At 54.7% G+C, this 22,468-nt stretch overlaps 1 protein-coding gene and 1 pseudogene across 2 annotated transcripts in view; both read right to left on the bottom strand.

The window, feature by feature from the left end:
* Positions 1-1,741: 1,741 nt before the first annotated feature.
* On the bottom strand, positions 1,742-2,749 carry LOC131815660 (histo-blood group ABO system transferase 2-like; annotated as a pseudogene).
* An 8,649-nt stretch (positions 2,750-11,398) lies between these two features.
* The window catches only part of ZZEF1 (zinc finger ZZ-type and EF-hand domain containing 1), a 99,616-nt gene continuing 88,546 nt past the window's right edge, over positions 11,399-22,468 (bottom strand). For both annotated transcript variants that reach the window (XM_059150491.1, XM_059150493.1), the window contains exons 50-55: positions 22,277-22,445; positions 22,009-22,107; positions 21,477-21,642; positions 16,357-16,510; positions 15,848-15,919; positions 11,399-13,765 (exon numbers count right to left, since the gene is read on the bottom strand). In XM_059150491.1, the coding sequence (XP_059006474.1) occupies positions 13,685-13,765; positions 15,848-15,919; positions 16,357-16,510; positions 21,477-21,642; positions 22,009-22,107; positions 22,277-22,445 (741 nt within the window). In that variant the 3' untranslated portion in view covers positions 11,399-13,684. The remainder of the gene's footprint in view (positions 13,766-15,847; positions 15,920-16,356; positions 16,511-21,476; positions 21,643-22,008; positions 22,108-22,276; positions 22,446-22,468) is intronic.

The following is a 22,468-nucleotide window of genomic DNA, read 5'->3' as shown; positions in this document are numbered from 1 at the left end:
AGGTGTCTGGTCTGGGGAGCAGCAGCCCTGGGGAGAACATGAGGAAGCAGAGGTCCAATGCAGTTCCCCTGGAGAGAAGGGTGACAGGCACCCCTGTCTGGGACAACAGTGAGTGGCACCCATCCCAGGCCACAGGTGCACCTATCACCTAGCAGTGCTCAGCCTGGGACTCACCCCCAGAAGCTCTGGCTTGGTTTTTCACAGATGTATTTTCAGTAGTAGTTGGCACAGCAGTGGTGGAGACAGCAGGGAATGGAACAATGTTCATGCCCAAGGAGATGGATGGGATTCTCATCCCAGTCCTCATGACAGAATGTCCTGTAGCTACTATCTCAGTGTTGTCGGGGGCACAGGGTAGGCCCTCCTGAGACCCCATTCCTGCCACCCTGCTCCTGGGAACATCCAGAATTGAGGAGGAGGTGAAGAGGATCCAGGGGAGAGCAGGGCCAAGGAGAAGGAAGGTCAGCACTGGGAGGACAGATGGACGTGCCCCAAGCCACCATTTAGGGCCCGAGCTGTGATTCCCTCAGACCTCACCCAAAATAATGGCTCCTGATGTACAGAATGGCTTCTGCGGGTTCACTCCCTCCCTCCCTACCTCATTTATTCACTCCATCATTCGCTCCCCCTCCCCTTCCCCTCTGCCTCCCCTTCCTTCCCCGACTCCATCCTCTTGCCTCTCTGCCTCCCTCCCTCCCTCTTTCCCTCACTCCCATCTTCCCTCACGCCCTCCCTCATTCAGCGGAGGATCTGGGGTCCCTGCTCTGTACTGAGCACTGGGGCTTCATCAGTGAGCCCCCTCAACCCATGTGGTCATATCCACCATGGGAGGTGACAGGGGGCAGTCCTCAGGGCTTACAATGGTGATGAGTACCAGGAATCTGCTCCTGAAAACAGAGGCCCATTTCACAAAGAAAATAATGGAAAGACACAGGCTTAGCATTTCCTCAAGAAAAATCTAGTCCTGAAAAATGATGAAAAGTAAATATATCCTAGACATCATGCAGTGTGAGTTCTAATGGCCCATACACACTGATTTCTAGAAGCAACAAAGAGTAACTCATTCATTGTTGACTGGGGGTTTGTGATACAACTTTTCTGACTGAATGACAGCATTTCAGCCAACCTCTCCAAGACCTCTGAGTTTACCCAAAGGTCTCCGTGATGCTCTGACTCTTCCATCGACCTCCTGGGGAAGCTCAGTCCTGTTGCCTGCTTTGTCTCCTGCCTCTTCTGGGACATTTCCATGGACTCCTACCCCTGACCAGGGCCTCCCCCACCCAGATTCCCCATGCCCTAGGGCCTGGTGTCCAGATCCTGTGCTGGTGCTTTGTGCAAGGCCTGGGTGCTCCCTCTGGGGTCAGTTGGCATCTCCCATGCAGTGGCCTGCATCTTCCTACACTGGGTCTCCTCCGACAAGTCCGTGAGGCCAGCCTATGCCCATGTCATGGGCGTGGAAGCATGAGTCCAGAAGGTCCAGATGGTCTGTTCCCTGAGCAGAGGACGACCTGGGCCTAGGGAGCCTGAGGGAGGACATAGTACACTGAGCCCTCAGGAGAGTGAGCACGGTGGAGGCCTGGTGCTCAAGCCAACTGGAAGACCACACCCCACCCGCATTGGCTCTGCCCCCAGGGCTGGAGGTCATCGGGGTATCTACCCTCCCGTGCTGCAGGCTGGTAGTGACTGGCAGGGGAGGAGGCTGCCAGTGACCCAGAAGTTATCAAAATGTGACCACAAAGAGAGGAACTTGTGTCCCCGGGCAGGTCTCCCATATGCAGGTGTGGCTGGGGGCCCTGGACATCTGGGCCTCACAGTCTCCCTCAAGGCGACAGAAGAAGGAACCTGCTCTGATGGCTGCACTGGCAGCATTTCCTGATGGAAATGGGGGCAGCCCCTCACATGTTCCTGGTGTCCAGACGATTCTTGGGCACAGCCATGTATCTCAGCTTCTCCATGATGGGGGAGGTGGGAGTGGGTAGCCCAGCGGCTGCGGGTCCCACAGGTCCTCCAGGGGACAGCGTGGCAGGGACAGCCCAGCATCTGCAGGTCCTGCAGGTCCTCCAGGACAGTCCAGCAGCTGTGGGTCTTACAGGTCCTCCAGGGGACAGCCCAGCCACTGCAGCTCCCATGGGTCTTCCAGGGATAGCATCTTGGTGAGTTTGTGGTCCAGCAGGTACCTGCTCAGGTGGCTCTTGTCATGCCACATGGCCTCCATCCCATTGGCCAGGCTGACCCCCATTGCATGGTGACGGGCCAAGGTCAGTCAGTGAAACTCCACCACCAATACCCTAAAAAAGGCCCCCATGTAGTAAATGTTGCCCTGATCCCTGGGGATGTAAGCCTGGGACTATGGCTGGCACTCGTAGCTAAATTCCTTGCAGGCTGCCCAGTAGAAACTGGGGTACAGGGTGCCCCAAAGAGGGGGGACAGGATCTCCACACCCATGTGGTCACAGAACTTCAGGTCTACGCCTGCACACCAAGTCCTCCACCTCGTGGAGGAAGTGCTGCTCGCAGAAGCAGCTGACCATCACCATGTGCTGCATGGACACAGCCTGCCAGTGCGGGGCACCATAGACCTCTAGGACCACCACCCTCCAGCCCTCCTGGGGGCAGGGGTGGGGGCACAAGGGCCCGGAAGCCAGCTGGTCAGTGAAGATGTAGCAGGTGACCCTGTGTCCCACCATGAGGGGCTTCTCCAATGCCTTCAAGAACAGGTCCAGGAAGCTATAGGGACAGGGGACAGGGTGTGAAGAGGTTCACTGACAGAGGCTGGCAGCAGGACCCCAGAGCTGGGGGCTGTGAACATGTACACCTTCTTCAAGGGGGCAGGCTCTGGGCTGCTTTAAGCAACAGTCACTCTCCCAGCCTGTCCTGAGTGAGTCTGCCCATGGGGCCTCCCTACCTTTTGCTCCCAGAGATGGGGGCCAACAGTATCCCATCTTACAAAGGGGACCCTAAAGCTTAGAAGGTTGGAAACCCATGCAGCCCTACATTTAAGTGGGGGGAAAGCTCACACATACCCAGCAGGCATGAGCCAGGTCATCAGGGGGCAAACCAAGGCTCAGCCAATGGGAAAGCAAGCCAGATGTGAAGCAGGAGGAGACAACAGTGCTGCTGGCAGAGGCATAGCATATGCAAAGGCTTGGATCCAAGCCTGAGGCACCTGTGGGAAACCACACTCCTCAGTGCCCACAGAACAGAGGGTCCCCGTAGGAGAGGTAAGGCTGGGGGGGTTGGCAGGAGGGGAGCAAACCACAGATAGGCCCAAAGGTTATGTTCCAAAATGATCACTCTGGTTACTGGAGGAGAATGGGCTCTGTGTAGGTGAGGACAGGGAGACCCTAACCCTAAGGCAATGATAACCCTAACCCCTAACCCTAACCCTAACCCCCATCCTAACCACTAATACCAACCCCAATGAAATCATCACAAAATCAGCGAAATACATTCCTATACCTTTCTTAAAATAAATGTAAGGAGCCTGATCAGGAATATTGCAAAACCAAGAGCTCATGAATACATTGTGCGCCATAAGCAAGTGTCTCTTCACAAACGTCTCCAGGGTTGTTCAATAGAGTGAAACAATGTTGCATACCACAATGAATGTTTAAGTAAAACCATGTGGTCCTATTAAGTGATGCAGAAAATGTTAACCAAAATCCGATGTCTGTTGAGGATATAAACACTCACGAAAGTAGGAATAAGGGGTAATTTTTTCCATAAATCTACAGCAAACACCACGCACACGTCTGAAAGCTGCCGGCTCCACTTGGAGATCGGGGACAAGGGGGGACGCTGGTGTTCACAGAAGGACAGACACTAGGACCCCACTCGCAGGAGGCGTCTGGGATACACAGTCGGAGGCGGCTTCGGGGCCGAGGGGAACGGAACTGGGAGTCGGTGTTTCGTGTATACAGTCCCCCTCGGGGAGAACGAGAACATTCTGGAGAATGACATGCGAGCATGTGACCTCGGCTGAGGTTGCGGAACTGCCACCTGCCGTGTCTGAAGCAGTCCGTGTTGTCATGTTTAGTCACCGTGAAAACACGAAGGATGACGCATGTCACCACGGGCATGGACCCCGAAAACGGCTCCAGTGACATAACGCTATGGCAATGCCACTCAGACTGGAGCCCTCTGTGCCCCTTAAACCCATCCGGGTTGTGCACACAGGGGAGTCTCCGAGCGGCTCCGGAAGGAGAAAACGGGACGGGACCGGAGATGACATCTCGGACGGGGAAGCAGGCGGCGGCCGCTGAAGTGGGCCTGCGGTCCGGGTGCCACTGCGGGCGCTGTCAGGGTTTCCTCACCTGGGGTTCCGTGGGGGTTCCGCGGGACAGTGTCGCTGTTTGGGTTAACACGCCCCAAAGCAGCCGGTGCGACGCGGCAGGCCTGGTTAGGAAGCAACAGTTGGGGGTCTGCGTGCGGGGATGACGCGTCTCTGTGGGACGGGGACAGGGTCCCGCAGATCCAAGGTCACCGCAGAGTACGCGACCCTTCCCAACACCCCCGCGGCACCATGTCACAGGAGCAGAGACGACGTCGGACTCCGGGAGGGAGGCCGAGCCCGCCGGCTGCAGGTCAGCCGCGTGGACGGGCCACTCGCCCTTGCAAGAGGCAGCGGCCGGCCGGAGACCCGCGGGAGGACTGAGTCGGGGCCGAGTCTGGGCGCAGCAGACTCGGCGGGACTCGGGGCCCCAGGTCCCCGCGGCGCCCCCACAGCCGGGTCGGAGCCGTGAGGAAGCGGGTCGGGCCTCGGGACGGCGGCCGGGGAGCCGGAGCGGCGGCGGGAAGGGAGCGACTGGTGCTAGGCGTCCGTCCCGGGAGCGACGGAGCAGACGCGGGTGAGACGCCCCCGTCCCAGCCCGCGGGGAAGCGGCGGTTCACGTCCCGCAGGAAGTCGCCGTCCCCGCAGCTCCGCCGGAGCGTCCCCGTCCCCTGAGCCCGGCCTCTCGTCCTACCGGAACCGGCCTTTCCAGCCGCCGCCTCCTCGGTGAGGTCGCGGTCGCTCCGCGCTTCCAGCGCCGGCCGCAGGGACGTGGTTCGCTGCCCGGACGCCGCCCGCCGCCCCCAGACGCGCGGGTGGAGCCGCCCAGAGCCGGGGCCGCAGCGCGAGGCGACGAGCGGACGCACTCACGCCTCAGTGTCCGAGAGTCCACGGCGTGTCCGTGGCCCCGAGCGACCCGCGCAGAGAACCTCGGAGCAGCCTCGTCCGCCGCCACGTTCGGAAGAACGAGACACGGGGAGCCCCGACCCGGGGGGGGGGGGGGGGACAGGACTGTCCTCTCACAGCCGGCGCCGCTCACGACGAACACGGAGGGGTCGCGCGGGGACAGGAGACGCTCGGGGCTCAGGAAACACCCGCTGTCCCCGCCGCCGTCTACACAGTCCGCCGTCGCTCCGAACGCCCAGACTCCGGCGAGCCCCGCGGCGGGTGTGGACGCGGGAAGGACGTGTGGGGCAGAGGCGGGCGGGGCGGGGTGAGCGCGAGCCCCGAGGGGACAGCCGTGCCCGGACCACTGACCGTCTGAGGAGCCGCAGGAGTCGAGTCTGCGGCGCACGGACACAGCCGCGACCCGGGGCGCATCCGAGCCCGGAGCGGGGGGGCCATAGCCCAGCTCTCAGCCCCGCGGGAGGCCACCGCGCCGCACACAAAGCCACGGAAGCCCCACCGTCTACACAGCACGCCCTTCCTCCGGGGGTCCTGCGAGCATGCGCTCCCTGGGCAGTCCCCGCTCCGGCGTCTTCCGCTCACCTTCTCCAGCCGCGGGTCCTGAGGGGGCTGGACGGCTGTCAGCGTGGACGCCGCTCCGCGTCCTCTACAGCGGTTCTGTCAGCGTGGACGCCGCCCCACGTCCTCCACAGCGGGTCCTGTCAGCGTGAATACGGCCCCACTGTCCTCCACAGCGGTCCTGTCAGCGTGGGAGTGGCCGCACAACCTCCGGAAGCCTCCACAGCGGTCCTGTCAACGTGGACGCGGCCCCACGTTCTCCACAGCAGAACTGTCAGCGTGGATGCAGCCCCACGTACTCCACAGCGGGTCCTGTCAGCGTGGACGGGGCCCCACTGTCCTCCACAGCAGTCCTGTCAGCGAGGGAGAACCGCACAACCTCCAGAAGCCTCCACAGCGGGTCCTGAGGCTGCCACCTGTCCCAGCTGCGGCTGCGCGGGCCAGGCTCGGGGCGGAGCTGCGGTCTGGCGCTCTCTGCAGGCGTTGGGGGGCACTGCAGAACTGGGGAGCTCATCCTTCAGTGGAAGCACCTGCTCCCTCCCGGGGTCCCACTGAAGCCATTTCATTCTGGAAATTGCAGCAATATGGAGCCCAAGATGCCCCAACATCTCCAAAAATAGCTCCGGAGCAATGAATTAGAAACAGTGTGGAATGACAACAGTCCCTGACCCAAACGGTGGCACTGAACATGACCCTGGCCCTGACCAGACCCACACACTGACCCCAACTTGCTCTCAAGCCTGGGCCTGACCCAATCCAAGAGCCTAAACCCAGCCCCCAACCCAAACACTGTTCAAAAGAACCAAAAGGTAGAAGCTGTAAATATCCATCAGTGGTGCATGCATAAATGAATTGTGGTGAAGGGGTTTGGGTCTGGGTTCAGGGTCAGGTTCCAGTCAGAGTTCTAGATCAGGCTTTGGGTTTACGGTCAGGGTGAGGATTTACAGTGAGGGGCAAGGGAACAGTTAGAGTTTAGGGCTTTAGGTTTATGATTTAGGGTTTAAGACTCAGGGCTTAGGGGATAAAGTCCAAGGTCAAATTTGGGGTCGGGTTCATGCTGGGATTTGGGCTCAAGGTTCATGGCTCAGAGTTCTGGTAGGGTTTGGGTTCCTGGTTCAAGGCTTGGATCCAGGGCTCAGTTTCAGAGTCCAGGCTTCGTGTTCCATTTCAGGTTTAAGATTCAGGGTTCCAGTTTGGGCTTTAAGGTCAGGCTAGTTTTCAGTGTTAATGTTAGGGGTTAAGGTTAGGTTTAGGGATGACACATTTTCTTCAGTTGTCATCATGGACCCAAAATTTTTATTGGAAGTTTCTAAATCTGGAATGTATTTCATCTGGGTGTCAGGAGCTGGTTTGGAATTTAGGCTCCCAGTAACTCCCTACTGACAGCATTCTGGTCCTAGAGTCTCCCAGTCACCCAGAACCAGCTTTTGTCTTGGCTCAAACAAATCCTTGGCAGAGAAGGGCGAGCAACTGCCAAAGTTGGGATGATTTCACAATGGTAGAGGTGTGAAACCAAATATTGTGGAACTATTTATGGAAAATGAAACAGGAGATGAATAACTGGTCGACTTCTGATTCTCCCACAATAATAACGACCAAGTCTCCAATAGAATCTGATAATGTTCCCTAGGAAGGCCTATGGTCCTCATTACCAGTACTGAAAGAGGGCCCCTCCCCTGATTTAAAGTAGGAATCACAGCAGGATACTTCCTACTTTGTGTCAAAAATAAAATTTTATTATTTGGATGTTCCAGTGTACAATTTGTGGAAGCCCTGACAGGTTCCTCTCTCAAATATGCATCAACACATGGGTAAAATGCAGGCAATGTTGTAATGCACTGCTCATTGGAATACCAAGTAGAAGGAGGGATATTAGAAGCAATAAAATGATATCGAATATGAACCTCAGAACAAGCACCCTTTATGGGCACTTAATGAGGATCCCTAACCATGAGATCTAATCTCTCATCCTAGGGAATTCACCCATAAAAATCATCAATAACAATAGCCTGCTGACCGCTGTAACGACCTCACCATTGACCTCTAGGCTTGTATCACACTCTCCAACCACTATGGACACACTTCTCAGCAGCGGAAGGGGACTTGTCCACTCCTGGTGGACTAACTCTTACAGTGAAGCCAAAAAAATCCCACCTCTTGGAAATCCCAGCCATTAGGACACAGTCGCAGGAAGCACACCCAGAACTCAATAAAGGACAGACATCTCATGAAGCGGAGGCTGCAGATCACCCCCACTCCCACGAAGTAGCTCTACTGTGGACCCGGGTCTGTCCTCTTCCCAGGATCACACGGGGCACCGCGTTCTTCCAAGACGCCATCCTCGTCAGTCCTCTGTGCAGGCTCACAGTGAACCCTGCGAAAGCCAGACACTTTCTTGAGAGCACTCAGCCTCTCACGCCGATCCGAGTGGATGGAGGGTGCTGCTCTCCCTGACTTCCGCACCAGCAAGAGAAGACTTGGGATGAGTCTTGCCAAACTCCATGCACAGGCATGTTCTTCGTCTGCAAAATGATGGACAGTGAAACACCACGGATTCCCCGCACTTCTTGAACCTAGGTAAATCAGAGATACAGCTTGAGCAGAGCTATTATCCCAAACCCCCTACACACACACACACACACCTTCCCTTGTGCACTCCATACCCATTTCCATCCACTTTGCTCATTCTCAGCCATTGTCTCTGCAGAGCAGTACAGTAGCACCGAGGTCCTGAGTCTGAGGTACTAGGTGCTAAGCCAGCACCTTGGACCCAGTTACTATCAGAAATTAATATTCATTCTATTAACAGATGTGTCCCAGATCTTGCCTGCATGGCCATTAGAAGAGTCATTACAACAGACGTCCTAACAACTTGTGCCAATCTCCATGGCTCCACTCCCTGCCTCCAGGGATTGGCTCATCCATAGGCATGTCACCTGGTCCCAGCCGATGAGGTGAGAGGAACCTCAAGTCTCAGCCTGCAGAGCCAAGGATGGGGTGGGTCACCCAGGCCAGGGGCTTTTCCATCACGACTGCAGAAGTGGGCTTGGCCAGACCCGTGCCAGTGCCACAGAGGGCCCAGGAAGCTAGGTGTTCCCTACCATTACTGAGGGCTGAAGCAGACTCGTCCTGAAGCCCCCACATGCTAGATCTTCTGCTAACTCAGGAGCACTCGCAATGTGCTCGTAGTCTTGGCCTGAATAAGATGACCACCTGTGTGGGATATACCCCGCAAGATATACTGCCTGGTAACAGGGCCTTACTCAGCCAAAGAATGCCTACATGGAATTCAACCACAGACAAACATGTTGTGGAAGCTCGAGGCCGACAGAGAAACTGGCAGGAGGTGGGGTCCTGAGGCCTTAACTGTTGGTCAATCTCACTATCAGCTCTTCCCAGTGCAGGGAAGAGCTGATAGTGATTGTATCCTTTCCAGTGCAGGATCCAGGGTCAGGCAGGATAAATCCCAGTGTCCTCCCACTCTGCCACTGGAAAGGAAGAGCCCTCTCCCCCATCATCCATCATGTTGCAGATCTGGGGTGTGGGCAACTATGGGCCAAATGGGACCTCCCTTCCGTATTCTCTCAACCACTGTGTCTGGAACATTAGTCATGCATGGTCTGTGGCTGCTTTCAAGCCACAATGCAATTAAGAGTGCACTTCTCTTGAAGAGTACTGAGAAATAGAATTGTTGAATTATTACACTGTACACTTGAAACTAAACCATCAATAATACTTGATTAAAAACAACAATAACTTGGGGTACCTGTGGGGCTCAGTGGGTTGAGCCTCTGCCTTCAGCTCAGGTCATGATCCCAGGGTCCTGGGATTGAGCCCCGCATCGGGCTCTCTGCTCAACGGGGAGCCTGCTTCTTCCTTTCTCTCTGCCTGCCTCTCAGCCTACTTGTGATCTCTGTCAAATAAATAAAATGTTAAAAAAAAAAAAAAAAAAACTCGTGTATCCACACAAATAGACCTTGAAAAAATTATTATTTTTTTCAGCTGGGAGAGATTTACTGGAGAATTTTAATCATGGATTCCTGGTTGAAATGTGTTGTCTTCCCCCCAAATCAGTAATTTTTTTTAACACTTTGCAAACCTACATTCCAAGTTTGGCATGCTCTTTTATTTACATTCTAGGCTTTGAGACAGAAAAATAAGAGCATATCCCTTTATATTTCATTTGGATTTTGCCAACATTCCATAAAAATGGTCATTATTTTTATATATCTTTCTAGCAGGTTCTTTTTTTACTTATTTTATTTAAATTCAATCACTTAACATAGAGTGTATCATTCGTTTCAGAGGTAGAGGTCCGTGATTAATCAGTTGCGTGTACCACCCAGTGCTCATCACATCACGTGCCCCCTCCGTGCCCACCACCCAGGTGCCCCAGCCCCCACCCTCTCCCCTCCAGCCACTCTCAATGGGTTTCTCACAGTTAAGAGTCTCTCAGGGTCTTCTTGCTGATTCCTTAGTGTGCCTGCTTCTAAATTGAGGTCTTTCTTCTAGTGGCACTTAGAGGAACAAATTTCTAAGCTTTTCCTCATGTACTGGTACCTTGCCCAAAGCAGTGATGCTCCAGATCTTCCCCGACATCAGAGTTCTAGACCCTGACCTTTTTAGGCTTCTGGTGGCCAGAAACAGGGACAGTAACAGTAGGTATGCATGGCAAAGGTGAAAAAGAACAAGACATATCCTGGGGTTTCTGATATATTTTTTATGATACAGTTTAAAAGTGAGGAAAATTGTGCTGAAGTATTTTTTCCTGCCCTAAATTCCTGGCAAACAGAAACGAGGGGACTCGGCCAGCGGCCAGCGGGACTAGATCACAGCAGGAGGCTGATTGTTTCCCTTCGCTCTCAAGGCTCCACTTCAAATTGCCTCTGAGGCCTTCGGCTCTTCACTCCTGGGTTGCTGTCAGCGGATGACCTTCAGCATGACCTTCCGTACCTCTGCTCCTGCTCTCCGCGTCCAACCGAAGCACAGTGTAGGGCTCAGGAGGGCCCTGGACCGACTACTCAGAGCGAAGTGACACGGTGAGGAAGGAGAGAGCCAAGATGGGGGCCGCGGGGGCGGGGGCACCCCGTTCTGCCAAGGCTCGCTCTGGCCTCAGGGGATGCGGAGGGCTGACGCTGGGTCCCAGCTGCCACCCCGATTCCCCAAGGCTGTGTGGGGCTCTGGGAAGACGGGTCAGATGCTTCCGGCTGCGGCAAATGGGCCCGGAAGGTCCATGACATCCAGCCCCCACCAGAATGTCTCCCTAATTCCCAGCAGTCGGCTCCCAGAGAGGAGGGAGAACGATGACTGGCAAACTAGAGACGCCAGCAAGACTGGGAAGGGGGGGAAGCCAAGACCCCAGGACGGGCAGGCGGCGGCCCCACATTTAGACAGAGGCGGGCCGGGAGGAGCAGCAGCCTAGACCGGAGCCCTGTCTCACTGTGAGCTGTGCAGGGCCTGGGGCCACATCCAGCCGTTGAGGATGACCTAGGGGACACCATGTGGCGGCAGACCTCCCAGGAGCCGGCAGTGCAGGAGCACATGGTCCCTGTCCGGGATTCCCACCAACTCCAAGGCCTTGTGATCCCAGCGATTCCAGCCCCTTGGGCTTGGGAGAGACAGAGGAAAAGGCAAGGCAAGGCGGAAAACAGCCCACACACAGCTGTACTGTTTTTATATAGAATTTGTATAATATATTTCTCTTCATTTGCACATTTACCCAAAACTTAACATCCTTTTTACAGGCTGAACTCACTCAGCTTGATATAATCAAAATTCTTTCTTTCAAACAAATAAGAAAAATTCAAAATCGTAAACCCGTAAGAAAACAAATTAAAAACGGTGATGAAACCAAGTCACCCCTCCCAGTGCGAGCAATGTCCGTTCGTACAATCTATAGGGTTTGGGTCGGAATCTCTTTATGGATCAGGCACATGTTTTCGCGACACCTTTATTCTCGCCGCTTTTAGCTCCTGCCTGGCAAGTCTGCCTCCGGGAAGGATCAAAGGGAGGCTAGTCTTGGAGGCGTCGGCTTCTTGGGGCAGCCGGGAGTCGAGGCAGGTGCGATGTAGGGCAGCCGGCGTGGGGCGGGGAGCAGGGGAGAGCAGCAGCTGCATGCCAGGCGGGACCTGGGCTCGCTCTGTGCAGGGTGGGCAGAGAGACCAGAATAGCCAGGGCGAAGGCAGACAGCAGCGGGTAGAGGCCGGCGTTTACAAAGTCGGCCTCCCAGGGACAGAGAGCCAAGTTGGTGGTCCTGCCCCCATAGGCATGCCCCACCCTGGCTGTCTGGCCTGGTCAGCAGTCCAGGTCATGAGGGCTGTGGATGGCAGCAAGATGAAGTGGTGATGCACGGTCCTGTCTTCCAGGTCCCCCCTTGGCAGAGCTGGGGCCCCACCACCGGCTCTGTGACCTCCCTCTGCCCTGCGAGACCCGCCGGGTCTGAGCGGTACGGACGTGGGGACTTCTCTGGGGCGGCAGGCAGAGTGGAAGACGAGAATGGGTTTCTACAGCACCACAGTGCCCACCTGTTTGCATCCCGACACCATGGGGGACCAGAGCGGGCCCAGGGCCTCGGGCCTGAGGTCACCAAGTCTCAAGACCTAACCCCTTCCCCGGTCTCCTTTGGACAGCCCCTCCCAGGACGGCTCCTCGTGCAGCTTGGGGACCTGAGAACCGAGCTCTAGGGCTGGCTGCAGGAGCCGCCGCCCCTCGTCCCACTGATGCAGAAGTGCTTCTCCAGGAAGACCCTCCTGAGACCTGTAGCCTTGGGCCCTTCCCACCCAGGCACCCGCAGACAGCAGTCACATGCCAGTGCAGACCCGCTCAGCATGGGCCTGGCTGTGAGGAGCCTTCCGTGGGCCCCGTGTGGGGGGAAGCACTCCGGCCCACACGCCATCCTGAAATGGCCTGAGGCGCTCTTCACACCAACAAGTCCCACAGAAGCTCGTCCACGGCCCGCATGCCCTCCCAGCCTCACATTCCAAAGCCTGGCTTTGGAAGGAGAGTCTTCAGCACTTCAGGGAGAGACCAGCATCCTAAAAGGGAGAGCAGAAACGGCATTCACTCAAACAGATGCTGTGACGGCGGACCAACAGCCAGGCAAGCACACAGAGTCCCAGGGGTCAAAGTGATGGACTACCGGGACCTCAGATAAGAAATAAAATCATCATATATTCTCTGTTTGGTTTTTGGTTTGGGTTTTTTTTGTTTTTTTTTGGTTTTTTTTTTACTTCTAAAATAAGATCCATCTGATAACACTTCGAGTCTTTAAGTACAGAAGCTTTCCCAAAAGCAGCGTGTCCCCTGGATGACTGTTCCATTGGGCCCCCTGGAGGCCTCACAAGGGAGTCACGTGATTCTGTTCTGAGAATGTCAGGCGGAAACTGAAACAGGAGAAAACAACGAAACGCAGACGTGCGGGGAGTCGGAGCGAGAGCGATGCCCACGGGCAGCCCACCGGCTGTGACCACGGACACCTGCTCACTGAGGACTTCCGTGAGACGGCCATGTGGGCACCAGCAGGTGGCCAGGACGAGCTCTCCCCGGCTTTGGTTGGGGCTGCCCAGTCTCCAGATGCAAGACCGCAAGAAGAGCTCCCAGGCCAGGCTGCCGCTCCAGGTCCTCCTGAGGAAGGCAGCTTGGGGCCAACTCCGGCTTCACAGGAAGGCCACGTGCAGCAGCTCCAGAGACAGAACCCTTTCCAGAGAGGCTCCTTCAGACCTTCCTGGGCTGACCCTCTGAGCAGCCCTGTGGCACTCGCTCCCACATGCCGTGGTCGTGCCGGCGCGAGCGTGTGACGCACGCGGCCGCTGCTTGGACGCAGGCTGCCTGGCATCTGCTAGGAATGGGAGTGGGAGCTCAAGGGGGGCCGGGCGTTTTCCTGAATGAGTTCAGATGTCCGTGTGAGCGCTTGTGGACAGACGCCCCCTTTCTGTGCAGGCCACAGCAAAGGCTAGCACTCGACGTTCCAGAGGCCGGTCGCCTTGTTCGGGTAGTTGATGGCCAGGCTGATGGCAGCAATGTTCTGCAGAGCCTGTGGAAGGAGAACCAGTCGTGTGCTCATTTGTTAAGTGTGGACTGGATAAGACCCTCGGCTGAGCACCTCGGCTGAGTACCAATAATGTTGATACTTGGCTAATGGTTTAGCAGAGGTTTCTGGAGTACACATTAAGTGTATGGAAATTCAAGACAGCTAAAGGGCTGTTTGATTAACATCTCATCTTGCATCGTGATCAATTGGCAAGAAAAGGGGTTTTCAAGATTACATTTCTGGATGCTATCTTTTCAATTAATGTATCTGTAAAAGTTTCTTTGTAAATATTATGTGTTCTGATGTGTCTAAGATTCCAAACAAAATGATCCCTGCACTTCCTCAAGATGTTTAGTGACAGTCTGGTAAGCAGAGCAGTCTGAGCAAGAAATAGGAAATGCAGAAATAGGTTTTGTCTGGTTGCATATAATCTTTGCTCTTTTTAAGCTCTGTGAGCTCTGAAATATATTTTTGGGTTACTTAGTGTGTTTGACAAGACAGCTTGATATTTCTATCAAACAAATGACTTTCATATTGCAACAACCTTTGTAAGAATAACTCAAATAAAATTCTTTTATTTTAAAATAAAAGAATGGGGTGCTCATGATGGGGTGCCCTCACCCGGGGCACCAGCCCAGAGTGAGAAACAGTCACTCAAGACTCCATGAGAACTGCAAACACAGGGCAGAAACGTGACTACTACCCCGAGAGAGGGGCAGGTGTGATGCTGGTGGGCTCGGTGTGCCCGGAGGACATGGGCCGCAGGGCATCTGGGCAAGCTCTTCGGAGAAGGGAAAGAACACAGAGGAGGAGGAGAAGGGGAGAAACGAACAGTGCTAGGCCAAGCGTGGGAGGGTGCCGGGAGGGGGTACCCTGGAGCCAGGCCGAGGCCGCGGTGTGAGCTCAGCGCAGCAAGAACAGGGGAGGCTAGGGGAGGAGGAGGCAGAGTACTGGTCCGGCACAGAGGACATGCCGTGGGGAGGGTCAGCACGAGCCACAGGCAAGGAGACAGGACATGGGGATAGGCAAGAGGGAGGCGCCCACGGGTACATGACACAGAGCTCATGGTGCCACAGGTCATGTCTCAAGTTGTCGCTGTGTGTCAGGAAACCAGGGGCGGTGGTGGCAGGGCAGGCAGGGGTCTGTGAGGAGAGAAGGGGGTTTCTACTCTGCCTGCGGGTCTCTGGAGAATGCGTGTGAATGCATCTAAGTTGAAGGGGGATTCCTGCGTCTTCCCGGCAAGGCGACCACGTGTTCACGAAGTGGACTTGCCAGGAACCAATGCCCACTCCGCGCGACCCTGGGTGAACCTCCCACTCGTCCAAGTGCAGTGCCCCATCTGCCCAGCACCAGAGGGCTGGGCCACAAGCTCGAGGGTACGCGAGGGCACCTTGAGTCTAAGGCTGTCAACGTGTGGTCTGGGCCTGGGGTTCCCGAGACCCTCTCAGGGAGTCTGCGACGTGACAAACACTGTCGCAGTGATGCTAAGACGTTATTCTGCCTTCTTCCCCTCACGCTCCCAAGGGCACCGCGGAGTCCCCCAGAGGCAGCTGGGGCGCCGGCCCTGGCAGATGCAAATCACTGCCATCTGCCTCAAGAATGATTGTATTTTGGAAAATACAGCTGTTTCTCACAGAATGTGTTATTCACATTAACATGGACTGAGTTTGTTATTTCTTAAAACGAGCTGGTGTTTGTGTAGAACCCACCAATATAAGCTTTTGGAGATCCTCAGTAACTTCAAAGTGTGAAGGACCCTGGGCCCAAACCTCAGGGGCTCTCCTGCCATGGGAGAAAGTCACATCCGAAAGTGCCTGAAATCGAACTACGGAGCCCTCAGCCCAGTGCTCGAGTTAAAGCGCCTGCTGTTTTGGTTTCAGACACAAATTCTGGCCGGCGTCTTGCTGGCCTCTCCAGGCCCACGGTCTTACATGAGCCGCTCCTACGAATGGGTCCAACAGCTCTCAGAATGGGCCCAACAACTCTCAGAAGCAGAGGGACAGGGCGGGGACAGAGCTCCGTGTGGACCCTGGAGGCTGGGGGGCTGGGGGGTGGGGCCGGCTGGCTCCAGCGGGGAGAGGGTACCTGTGCTGCGCAGCGGAGAAGGTGGTCGTCTGTGGTTAAGGCCAGCAGGTAATCCTGCAGCAGGCCGAGCTCCTGGGGAGAGGGAAGAGACACCGCGTCACCAGATTAGCACTCGGGGACACCCGCCTGCAGCCACAAAGTCTCGCTCCTCCAGGCACCTCACGGCAGGCCTTCCCTCAGGAGTGGCGGATGGGGCTGGACCAGGAGGAACCCCACACCTGGTTGCAGGGGCGCTCTGTGTCCATTTCCTCATGAGAAAATGACGGTAAGCTAAGGAATTCTGAAAAGACGGCCTTTCGCCTACATTCGGCCGCCCACTCTGCTCACGGAGAAAGAAGAACCCACCCATTTCATTTTCCAGGATTCCCTACTGTCCAGGACTAACAGAAAGCACTTCCTCCCTCCCTGACTCTAGGTCTCCCCAGGGGAGGGCACACAGAGGTGAGGACCTGGACTTTAGGCCACACCCCCGCCCTCGGGCAGCAGAGGAAGCACCAGCAGGACCTCACCTGGGCTCGGTTCTCCGTGACGAAGAACAGCTCGGTGAGGGCGCGGTGCAGGGGCAGCAGGATGCCAGGCTGCGTCACGTCCTCCAGCCGGCTGTACTCCATGTGCGTGAAGAGCTGCCACAGCGGCTTCAGCAGCGCAAGGTCACAGAGGTCACTGTGGGGGCGGTGGCAGACGGGAGACAGAAGCCAGCTGACGGACTCCCCCACATCCAGCAAAGTCACTACCATCCCCCAAAATACTCCCCAGCGGCAGAGAAGGAAAGGGGCAGAATCCCCGGAAGCGGGAGACCCTGGAGCTGTCACGTCAATCACGCCTGTCTTTAAACTGGGCGCTGTGAAGAACCTCCCACGGCGGCGGGAAACCCTCGAGATGGACGTTATGTGGAAAAAAGCAGCACGTAAAACCACGCGTACAAAAGAAAACTAAACCCAACTGCGTGTATAGTATCGTGTGCCCATGTCAAAAGCAACAGTGAACAAACACAGAAAATGTTTTCCATGGCTGTCCTTGTCGGTTCCCTAGGTTTTCTTTTTTTTTTAAGATTTTATTTATTTGAGAGGTAGAAAGAGAGAGAAGGAGCACAGGAGAGACGCAGGAGCAGAGGAAGCGTCACGCAGGGGGAGGGAGAAGCAGGGTCCCTGCCAAGCAGCGAGCTGGACATGGGACGCGATCCCAGGACCCTAGGATCATGAGCTGAGCTGAAGGCAGACACTTCACTGACTGAGCTACCCAGGCGCCCCAAATTTCCTAGATTTTCTGCAATGTTTGTTGCTTCAACAGAGCACAAGAGAAGATTTAAAAGACAGTGATAAGCAATATTCCAATCTTAGCCTCATAAAACACAAGAAATGGGCTAACGAGGGAGCTCTGCCAGAGCCCTTATAATTCCAGAGGCCTCGGGTGAGAGACGAACGTTTCTGACTCAGGGGTAAGATGTGCTTTTCATTCCACTTCAACCTCCTTCAGAGAAGAAAAGTTAATAAAGCAAATAATATTCTGGGCCTCACTATATGACTTTATGCATTCATAATCTTAAATTTTGCCTTTTCTCTTTAATGTCCAACTTTCTCCCAGAACAGTAAGTCTTCCTGCGGAGCAAGGGGAACGCACGGTTTGATTTCTGGAGACAGTTCTGTAGACCTTCCGGGTCACCACTGGGAGGGACGTCCATGCACCTGCGTGGCTCATACTCCTACCCCGCCCCAGGGCTGCCTTCCCCTCTGCCTGTGCAGTCTCACCCCAGGACTGAGGAAGGCCAGCGACCGTGCAAGCGCCCCGACAATGTGGCCAGGAAGGGCCCCGCCGTCTGAAGACAGTTTCAAACCTATCACTCAACCGGGCACTTCTCGGTGCAAGCAGCTCTCACAGGAACAGAACTGAGCCCCTGCGGGCGAAGCGACCTCCACACATAGGGACCCAGTGACAACAGCAACCACAGTCCGCTTACCCCCCACACCCCCCGGCTGGCAGCGGCCGACTCCTCTCTGTCAGACTACACAGAGGCCCTGCTGCTGAGGCATCATCCGTCCATTCTGACTGGGACCCTGGGCTTGTCTGGGGTGTCTGGGGAGGGGCCGAGTGGCTCAGCCGCACAAGCATCTGACTCCTGATTTTGGCTCCGGTCATGATCCAGGGACTGCAAGGTGGAGCGCCCCCTTCAGGCTCTGCACTGGGCGTGGAGGCTGCTCAGGATCCCTCTGCACACCCGTCCCCTACCCCCGCCCCCACCCACATGCTCCCTCTCCCTCGCTCTCTCAAAAAGTAAATGCTGGAGGGCACTGAACCCTGACAGGCAGGGCTGTGAGTGTGCGGAGGACGTGTGTGACTTGGTTGCCAACACCTGCCCTCCAAGCTGAGGAGCAAGGTGACGCGTCTATAATCCCCACGTCTGTTCAGTACTCTGTGCAAGGTCCTGCAAAAGGAGGGGAGGAAGCTTCTAAGGACCGAGAGGAAGAACTAAAACCCCTTCTTTGCCAAGAGCATGACTGTGCTCTGAATAATCCACATGCACACTTAAAGTTAACAAACAGAGCACGGTCCCTGCACACAAAGGAAATACATAGAAATTAATTATATATGAGCAGAAACAGTTAAGAAATAAGAATTCTTTTTTTTTTTTTTTTTTTTTATTTTATGCAGGCTCCCTGCTGAGCAGAGAGCCCAATGCAGGGCTGGATCCCAGAACTCTTGAGATCATGACCTGAGCCGAAGGCAGAGGCTTAACCCACTGAGCCACTCAGGCGCCCCAAGAAATAAGAATTCTAAAACAACAGTTACAACAGCATCAAAACCATCAACCACCTAGGGATAAACCAAAGGGAGCGTTGTGCAGACTGCCTACACGGAACCCTGTGAGACGTGCCCCAGAGCGGGGCCACGAGGGCTGCAGGGGACAGACACCAGGACTTCACGGCTGTGGGTCAGGGGCTCAATGAGCCAAAGAGCCAAAACCCCATCTGGCGAGAGGAGGCGTGTGCCTGTATGTGTGGACAAAAGCATGTGGCTCAGGGACACTCCGAGGTACCAGAAGTTCTGGCCGGAGCGAAGAGGCAGGAAACAGACACGAGAGGGCATCTGCATTGGAACAGGCATACAACAGACCGTGTGCAGACAACAGCCTAGCCAGAGACCCCAAAGGCCCCAGAGAAGCAACATTAGCACTAGAAGATGCAGTGAAGTCACAGGGCAGAAGCCAAGGCGGAAAGACCCGCTGCACTTCTACACATTAGCAACGAACTATCAGAAGGAGTATTAGGAAACAAACCCATTTATGATGGGATAAAAAAGAATAAAACATTTAGAAATAAATATTAACAAAGAGGTAAAAATGGTCTATCCACGGCAAACTATGGAATGCTGACGAGAGAAACTAGAGAAAACACAGGGAAGTGTAAAAGCATGATCCATGGTCATGGCCGGAAGACCACCGGTGCCAACGGCTGCTGCCCACAGCAAGATACAGCGTCCACGGAGCTCCATACAAATCCCCACAGCATTTCACAGAAACAGGAAAACAGCCATAAAGTCCATGTGGAACTACAGGAGGCCCCGAGTACTCGAACCAATCATCAGAGCACACCTGGAGGCCTCACGCTCTGATTTCCAACCCTAATACAGAGTTACGGTAATCCAAACCATATGGCACCAGAATAAAAACAGGCAGAAAGACTGATGAACACGACAGGGAGCCCAGAAGTACACACAGGCGTATACGGACCATTAATTCTGACAAAGGTGCCAAGAATACACAATGAGGAAAGGACGGTCTCCTCACCAAATGTGTGGGACAAGCCGGATAGCCTCAAGCAAGGCTGGATCCCTCCCTCATACCACACACAGAATCAATACAAAAGTGATTAAAGACCTGAATGAGAGACCTCCAGCTGCAAAACTCCTACAAGAAAACATAAAGGCTAAGCTCCTTGGCATTGGTCTTGGCTACGAGTTTTTTAAAATTTGACACAAAAGCAAGAATTAAGTGGGACTACATCAAACTAAAAAGCTGCAAAGCAAAGGAAACCATCAACAAACGAAAAGGCGATCTACGGAATGGGAGAAAGTACTTGTAAACCACATCCGATAAGTGGTTAATACCCAAAACACACAAGGAACTCATATGACTTGATTTCAAATGAACCTAAAGAACCCAATTAAAATATGGCCCTAGGACCTGAACAGACATTTTCGCAAAGAAGATGTGCAGATGGCCAAAAGACACATGAGAAGACAGGGGCTCACATCACTCATCATCAGGAAATTGAAGCCAGAACGAGATATTGCTTCGCATGTGTGAGGACGTCTATCATCGAAAAGATAGGCGATGACAGCTGTTAGGGAGGACACGGAGAAAGGAGAACTCTGGTGCGTCGCTGGTGGGGACGCAAGCGGCTGTGGCCACTGTGGAGACCAAGATGGCGGTTCCTCGAGTCATTAAAACCACAACTACTGAACAATCCAGCAATCCCACTCCTGGGTTTACAGCCAAAGCCCACGAATCATTACCTCAAAGATACCTGCACACAAACGTTCTCAACAGCCAAGGTATGGAAACACACAGTGTCTCCTGCGGGAAGAGTGGATACAGCCTACATGGTGCACCTACACGCACAACAGACCGTTCTTCACCATGAGATGAAGGAGACCCCGCCGTTCGCAACAACACTGATGGGCCCGGATGGCATTAGGCTCGGTAGAATGAGCCCAAGAGAGGCAAACCCCAGGTGATCTTACCTCCACGTGGAAACCAAAACCAACCAATCAAACTCGTCAACACGGAGAGCAGAATGAATGGTCACCGGGGCGTGGGGTTAGGGAGGCGGGGAGAGGCCGGTCAGAGAGCAAATGCTCCAGCTGTGAGATGAAGGAGGTCTGAGGGTCTAACACACAATATGGTGATGACAGCTGACAGTGGCGTCCAACGCTGCATCATTTAACAGAAATTTGCTGAAAAGCCAGTTTCAGCAAGAGGGGAGACCCCGGGGCCATCCCACACGACAGAGGCAACCACGTGAGGTGTTCGGTGCATTAACTAACCCGATGGGGGATCTTTCATAGCGTGGACATCCGTGAAACCACCCCCTTCTACGCTTCAGATATATTACAATTTTTTCAGTGATACAGTACTAAAGTGGCCCCGGCAGGAGGAACCAAACAGACGGGGGCTACACAGGAGACCAGAAACAGATGCACGGGTGTGTGGACACCTTCTTGGGGACAAAGGTGACCCGGTAGAGTGATGTGAGGGAAAGGTGGTCTGTGGGGTTGGGCAGAGACTCAAGCCCAATGACTAATCCCAACCTGACACCGGACATCATGAACAGAACGCATTCAGGGTGGAACGTAAGCTAGATGTGACAGAGACAACGAGCTTGGAGAACACAGGAAATAATGTTGCGACCCCAAGACAGAGCACAGCGAACACTTCCTAAACAGGACAACAAAAGCACTATTGTTAAAATAAAAAAAAATTTAAAAAAAAGATTGGTAAAGAACCAGAAGCTATTAAAATCAGAAGCTTCTTTCCATCAGACAGCACAGACAGAGAAGTGACGAGCCCCAGCGTGGAAGAAGGTCCTCACAGCGCGGAACCCCCACACAGGACCCAGGGAGGGCAGCTCACCTGTGGGTGCAGCATCGGACAATCCTCAGGAGCAGGTGGATGGCTTTCAACCGCTGATGCCCAGTCTGGCGACAAGCCACACCCACCAGCCACTCCCAAATTTTGGCCAGGGGCAGGTGCGGAACGACTCTTTCTTCTGACAGCATCTGCTTCAAAATCTCGAACCCTGGCCCACACCCACAAAACATGGACATTTTAGAAACACAAGCTGCTTGAGTTTTCATAAACAGACCAAAACGACTATGACCATACAAATGTTGCCCAAATGATGCCTTTTATAAGAGCAACACGGGACATTTCAGTTTCTCCTTTTTGTAACATGCCCTGTGAAATCTAAGAAGTGTCTTCTGCAGGACCCACAGGTGGCTCTTCCATCTGTCCACTCACGCTGACCACTGGCTGCCCCAGCACACTCAGCGATGTGTGTGCAAGTCGCAGAGAAAAGTGCCTGCCTTGACTTTAACAAACATCAGTTAAATCCCAGAGGGTCCCACCCAGAAGAGCCTGAGGACGGCGAGAGGAACGCACACACCTGTCTGGAACCGCCCCAGGTGTCCCGCCGTCACAGTGAATTTGTAGCCCCACTCCGTGTTGCTCATGTCCGAGGTGAAGCGGTAGTACAGAGTGTCTCCTGGCCACACAAGAGTCAGAAACAGCTCAGGACACGGCAGCCAAAGGAAGTCCCACGCTCCTGAGGAAGAAGGCTGAACCCGGGGTGACGCCCTCCCACAACATCCTTCTTCCAAGGACTAAGTTTCAATGCTCCATGGAGTCTAGGGGAGCGAGGACATGGCCACTACCTGGGAGCTCAAAATCCTTCCACTTCTGCTGTGACCCACTGAAGGTGTGTCGGTCCTGCTGGAAGTCGCTACTGCTGGCCATGGCCAGCTCGTCGCAGCCCTCCTCTGTGCTGCACTGCGGGTCGAATTTGACCGACAGGTAGATGGCACCAGGGATGTGGACTTTGTCCTGGGGAGGGACATTTCTGTCAT

The sequence above is a fragment of the Mustela lutreola genome, chromosome 15, assembly GCF_030435805.1.
Source record: "Mustela lutreola isolate mMusLut2 chromosome 15, mMusLut2.pri, whole genome shotgun sequence".
Taxonomy (NCBI): Eukaryota; Metazoa; Chordata; class Mammalia; order Carnivora; family Mustelidae; genus Mustela; species Mustela lutreola.
The sequence above is the reverse complement of the archived record's forward strand: the minus strand, read 5'-3'. Positions and strand labels throughout refer to the sequence as shown.